Genomic DNA, 7,054 nt, shown 5'->3' on the forward strand with positions numbered 1-7,054 from the left:
CCTCAGCGGGAGCGCCGCCGCACTCCCAAGCGCCGCACTCTACCGAGTGTGCCACCGGGCCAGCCCAGCATGGTCTTTTTAATTTCAGCCATTCTAACAAGTGCGTCCTGGTATTTCATTTAGTTTTAACTTTCATTTTCCTAATGACCAAAACCATCTGTTTTAAACTGCGATTTTCATAATGTATTTTTTGCTTGCTTTTGAAAAAGAAAATATTTGCCCACTATGAATCTTTTGACTAGTATTCCATTTTGTAAGACTTGTCTAAGTTTAATGACAGCTTCTCTACTATTACATATGTTAAGTTCCTTAAATCCTTGAGGATATAATTTGTTTATGCCTGAAGACTGGTACTCACTTCAAGTAGATATATTATCCCTTTTGACTTTTATTTAATTTTATCTAATCCTTAATCTACCCTTTCAGATAGTAAATCTTTCCTCTTGATAAATGGAAAGTGATAGTTGTTTCTTCCATCTCTCTCTACAAGCATGGGGATCGCCCTTTCTTGTTCTTAAAGCTCTGAATACAGCCTTTAAAAAAAGCATCTCCTAATCCTCTTTGAGCCACATCTAAAAATCACCAGTCGTGGGCTGTCTATTTCTAACTTGTAATATATATGGTCTGATGATGGCCAATTTTTCCTTCTTCCACAATTACAAATTCTGTATCTTTTTTCTTTTTTTCCTTTTTGTCTTTTTTCGTGACCGGTAACGGGATCGCAACCCTCGGTGTCGCGCCCGCACCGCGACCAGCAACGGGATTGCAACCCTCGGCGTCGCGCCCGCACTGCACTCAACCAGTGAGCAGACTGGTCTCTATATGGGATCCGAATCCTCGGCAGGAGCGCCGCCGCACTCCCAAGCGCTGCACTCCACCGAGTGTGCCACCGGGCCGGCCCTGTATCTTTTTTCTGCCCCTTCCCTGGGTTCCCTTTCATTTCCACATTACAATCAGCTCTTTCATGAAATATATACTTGTTAGGCAGTACTGCAAAGAAATGAAGAAAAAAGCATTTTGGAGTCAGATAGATTGGACTCATATCTCAGCTCTATCATTCATTAGTATGACATAGCAAATTCCTTAAGAACTCTTTTTCTCATCTATAAAATGAGGATATTAATTTTAAAACTTTGAGTTGTTCTGAGAATTAAATGAAATAAAATGTGTAAAGAACACAGAATACTGCTTAACAATAGCAGTTACTCAAAAATACTACATATTAGTAATATATTTAACAATTTTAAAAGTTTTTAAAAACTCTTTACATATCTCTAACATGTGAAACAGAACATCATAATAAACTTATTCTTCCTAAACTCTAGAGTTCTGTGAGACATCACAGTACTTCATAGTGAAATTCCTTACTTTCAGCACTATTCATGTGGAAAGCGTTCTGTTGCACCTATATTTCAAACCTAGGTGCTATGAACTACAGGCAGAGAAAAGCTCCATTAAACGGACATTGTAAACAGAGCTGGGCCAACTTATTATGACAGCAGGGGGAGAGATTTCAAATTCTAGAGAGAAAGATTACCACTTTTTTCTAAAAATGAGAATAACATCCAGAGTGAGGACTTGAAGCAAACCAACTTTCCAATCTCCCCTTAATAGAAAAATCATGAGAGGCAGTTAGCAGTATAGAAGAGGTACAGATACTACTCTAAGGAGTATCTGTCAATATAAAATCAACAAAGACAGTGACATAAAGTAATACATTAATTTTAAAGATATGATTGCATATAAAACAACAAGGTCTGGAATACATTAAGAATTCAATAAATTTTAACTATTATTGTTGTTATCATAATTGTTATCTTTATCATAGGTAGGAATTCTGGGCAATGTTGAATATTTTCTCAGTGAAATATGAAATATCTATTAGGGTTTGAGAACGATCACTAATGAAAGCATTTTCAGTCCAAGTACCAAATAAGATGCCTTGTTTGAGATGACAAGGGTAAAAAAAAAAAAAAAAAAAAAGTGAAAGTCTGTCTTTTTTTAATGCAAATTACATACTACAAAATTATAATGGTCTTAATCAGCTAGCTGGTTTTTCTCTCAGTGGCTGCACTTACTGGTCTTAAACACTTACAAATTTATGCAAATACAGAGGGAACAGTACATTACTGTTTTACAAAATACTCAAGCAAAACAGCTTAATAAGAAATACAGATAGATATTTTCTTCATCAGCATGAAATTGGAAGCTGCAATTCTAAGAGGATTTTGTTGATCTGTCACCACATTAAAACACTCAGAAATAAAACAGGGTGGCCACTCCTTCCCCCTTACTGATGATAAAACTTGATTTTCCTTCATAAGTGAGTAATGATGAGCCTAATGATGATGGTACTAATTATACTAATGGAACAGTATATAAAGATTATAAAGAAAATTTTATAATAAATTTGATCAAAAATGTGAAACATATACATTTCTATTCACTTATAAGACTAACAATTTATTCATTGAGATCATCTAAAGGAAAACAATTATAAATAAAAGATAAACAAAAACACATTTTATGACATCAGAGACCAGTTCTACAGAAGGAAAAAGATCTCAAGTATTATGAGCTTAAAAAGAACAGAAAAGAGATAGTAATAAATGGAGACAGAGAGACAAATTTACTGATGCCACCTTCACCAAATGCCTTTACTATAAAGCTAAGATACTATTACTAAAAGAGGAACACTACGTTATAGCAAATTAGATGACAAAAAGATTGAAGTCACTCAAACTAAATTTCCTGGAACACGACAATAGCAAATAAAGGTGATTTAGGTTGTATTTTAAAGCTACTTAATTGGGCTCGCTGGTTAGCACAATTGATTAGAGTGTGGTGTTGATAACACCAAGGTCAAAGGTTCAGATCCCTTTGCCAGCCACACACACACACACACACACACACACACACACAATAGCTTGATAAAGCTATTTCATAACTGTCGCTGAAATTACACACACACACACACACACACACACACAAGGGTACTTCAAAAAGTTCATGGAAAAATAGAATTAAAAGATAATACAAATCTTTCCATGTATTTTTTGAAGTACTATCATGTAACCTCAAGTTACTATGATGGATAAGTATCAATTATTCTAGTCAAAACATATTAACAAATCACGATTCCTTTTAAGTATTAACTGAAAAAAAAAGGTTTGGTCTGTAAATATTTAACTATAATAAATATATTATGCATTTATTTAAAACAATCAAAAAGCTCTTAAACTATTATACAGTATAACAATTTTATTACATTAAAATTTTGTTTTGATGATTGAAATATTTCAGTGTTCTAATTCATAAATATTTCAATCTAAAAAAAATAAATTACCAACATTATTATCCTTTTTTTCCTCTTCAACTACTCATTTCACTGGTGCAAATTTTGTTTTCCCTAATGACTACAACAGAAAGGTATTTCTGAGCACAAACTTGGTGCACAAAGAGATCTTTCACTTAAGTTAAGAACTACAGATTCCTACAAGGCAACACATTTCACATTTGTAGAAAAACTGTTGCACCAGAAGGGCCAACACCCAAAAGCCAAATAAAGACATAAAAATTAGAGCAAAATATACTTTCTTTTCAAACCACAAACTACCAGTAATGTTTCTTCAAATAATATTCCTAAAACTGAATATTTTCCAAAATTCCAAATAAAGCTTGTAAGAGTTGAAAATTTACTGAATAACCAAGTACTCTAAGCTCTCATTTTATTGCTAATATTTTTAAAGTTCAGTAAAGAAGTCCTTAAAAATTAAACTAAATTTCTCATTTCAAGAAATAAGAACTTTAAATTTTCTCATTTTGCATATTGTTATATGAGATACACAGTTTATAATCTATCCACTTTGAACCAAAAATATTCCTTCTCAAATATAAACACATAACTTTATTTCAGTCCATACAATTTACAATTTCAGAATGCTGAAGTGAATTTATTTTTCAAGGCCCGAAAGTTTTTTAAGGTAGGTTTTGATTTAATTTATTGTCAATGCCTACATGTTCCATAGGGGTCAAATGGGATGTACAAATTGACAAAGGTGACAATGAATTTTCACATGTAGCTCAGAAAAAGGGAGGAAGAAAGAAGAAAATTGATTATTTACTATGGTGTAATTTGATCTTCAAAACAAGATATTCTTAAGCCTCTAAAACTCAGGGCCCAAGAAGCATGCCAATGTAAAACCATCACTGAGCAGCTGTGCAGGAATGGGAACCAAGGTGTATCTAATCAAACTTGCCATGTATTGCCTTTCACAATGATAATAATAATAATAATAACAACAACAACAACAACAACAATAATAATAAAAGACATGTAATGGCTCTGTGTATGTGTGTGATAATAATAATAATAATAATAATAACAACAACAACAACAACAACAACAATAATAATAAAAGACATGTAATGGCTCTGTGTATGTGTGTGCTCTGGAGGCAATTTCCTCTGTATGATTTCCCCTGTTTCTTATTTCAAAAGAGAAACAGAGTTCCAATCCATCAACTGGCTCAAGATATTTGTCAGCCGTGCACAAAATTTTATAGCTTAATTACCTGTTGAAAGTTTCTTTTGGTGCCAAGAAAAGCTGGTGATGAGGGGGGCGAGGGGGAGCTTTTAAAGAAAAAGAGAATGAGGAGACCTAAAACGTGACAACTGAAATAGAAAAGTCTAGCTCAGAGGACTAAGTAGTCCTTGCAAATCCTGGAAACAGTGGTGAATTAGCAGTTCCAGGTGCTCTGAGAGCAGTTTTGGCAAAGATCTCAGTATAACACCAAGTTTAGAGTCCTAACCAAAAAAAGCTCATTTTTCCCAGAGACAGAGAGTGGAGGACAGGGGAATAGGGACATTCCAGAGCCCAACCTGGCCTAAGGATGGAAGGGGTGGGACTTTCGTGAACGCACAGCAAGGCCTGGGGAGAGCCTGGGGTGGAGGACAGGCCTGACTCAGTACAGGGTCTGAGGGAGATGTGGCAATGCTTTGAACAAAAGTGAAAGTTAACTTTCAGACACATGAGTCTTGATGCCAAGTCTGCAGCCCTACGTGCTATGATTCTAACTGGTACATAATTGTTATCTCAAGATTTACTGGCACTACAGCAAAATAATGGTATACTGCACAACTTTGATCCCTGTGTAAACACAAAATTACCTGATAAATCAGAGACAGAACAAGTCTCCCTCTCATCCACCCTCCCCACCCCATCTCTTTCTATCCTCTTATCTTGCTCTAATTTCCATCATAACATCTTCCCCAACCTGACATTACGCATCTCTTTACCTTCTACCTCCCAACACAAGAATAAAAGCTGCCAAGAGAGGAGGGACTTCGGTTGACTGGTGTTACGTTTTGCACATAGAAGTGCCTGGTATGTAGTAAGTAAACAATATTTGCTAAATGACTATGTGAATGAATGTGGGAGCCAGGTATTGGACATGTCTAAGATAACTGTGGCACCTACCATATTTCATAAAATCTAACATTCCATTAATTCTAAGATGCACCATTATTTTACATATCACTGAAACAAAAAATGCTGTCCACTTTCACAAGATTTCTGATTTCAGAAGTGTCAAAATGTGAAAAAATCTCACAGCATTGACATATGATATATCCTAGAGTTGAATCCTTTATTTTCTTCATATCACACTTCACTACCTGCGAATGTTTGTCTACCTCTCAGTGATTTTATCTTGTTTATCACTGTAATCTCAGGACCTGGAATAGAATATGGAACACAGTAGATGCTCAATAAATATATGATGGATGAATCACTAAAGTAGTCAGAGAAATGGTTTTGACTGACCATCTGTAAGATAAGGAAAAGAAGGAGGAAAGTGTATAACGAGAAGGGAGGAGAAAGATTAGGGGTCAAATAACACTGATTTTCAAGGGAAATTTTGGCAACTGAGCATTTCCGTAAGGTGTATTAGTCACCATCTTTCTTTCATTCCCCCCTCTGAGCTTGCTTATGTAACCTTGGTTCTGAAAGTCAAGGTATTTATATACTCTTAAAATACTAGATATGAACTTAAAATTTAAATGTCCTTTCCATTAAAAAATAGCCATTCTTTAGATGTCAGATGTGTCTTCTATATATACAATGGATAAGACTATTCCTACCACTGAACCCTATAAAAGCTTCTAACACTTTTTCCCTTGTAGACAAAAGATAATTTAGAACCTATAAAACAATGTTACTCCTTATACTTGATATCTAACAATCAACTGTAAATATATCTTGAACAGTCTCTTACCTGCTGTTTATTGCCTTTTCTTGTTAACATGACAAATGGCATTGTGTCTGCAGACTCTGCCTCTCCTTCCCCACCACCAAGCGGGGGTCCTTTCCTCAGCTGGCTTTTGAGATGCAAAGGGATAGCAACATCAAGTTGGTGCACTTTAACAGATTCGCCACTTCGTTGCTTAAAAATAGAAATTAAAAAGTACATAAATACTCCAAGATACATATAGATATATGTAAATATAAATTGCAAACAATATACTAGGTGCTGTATTTCTTAAAAGGGACAATCATAAGAGCCAGAGTACTCTTTCTGAAATGAAGGTGAAACCAGGGACTGTTTCTCCCCCACTCTCTAAAGCCTTTACATATAACTTGGAAGGCACGATGTGACTTGGCTCCAGCCTCTCCCAAGTGCACAATGCTGCAGGTCCTGCTGAATCTCCCTGTTCCTCAAACACACTGTGCTGCTCCACCCATCCTCATAGCACACATCTTTCTTCACAACTGGCACAATGCATCACAGGAGCTTTTTTATCTGTCTGATAACCCCCAAGACTGGGCAGCCTCACAGCTGCACTCTCTTTCCCAGGCTCCCTGGCAGTGCTTTACACACAGCAGGTGCTCAATAAGTATTCAAAATGAATGGAGTCTACAACTATTCAGATTAATGTCTTGGTTGGTAAAATCAATAGTTTTTAACATGTATTTATTTATTTTTATTTATTTAGTTTTTTAATTTTTATTTTGTCAATATACAATATATATGATTATTATGGCCCATCACCGACA

The 7,054-nt window shown here is 35.3% G+C and overlaps 1 protein-coding gene across 1 annotated transcript in view; it reads right to left on the reverse strand.

Annotated features, from left to right (window-relative positions):
* LOC103601692 (regulator of nonsense transcripts 2-like) overlaps positions 1-6,442 on the reverse strand; it is a 21,300-nt gene extending 14,858 nt beyond the window's left edge. The window contains exon 1 of the mRNA XM_008586111.1: positions 6,276-6,442. Coding sequence (XP_008584333.1) covers positions 6,276-6,317 — 42 coding nt within the window. The 5' untranslated portion in view covers positions 6,318-6,442. The remainder of the gene's footprint in view (positions 1-6,275) is intronic.
* Between the last annotated feature and the right edge of the window lie 612 nt (positions 6,443-7,054).

The sequence above is a fragment of the Galeopterus variegatus genome, unplaced genomic scaffold (assembly GCF_000696425.1).
Source record: "Galeopterus variegatus unplaced genomic scaffold, G_variegatus-3.0.2 Scaffold3834, whole genome shotgun sequence".
Classification (NCBI taxonomy): Eukaryota; Metazoa; Chordata; class Mammalia; order Dermoptera; family Cynocephalidae; genus Galeopterus; species Galeopterus variegatus.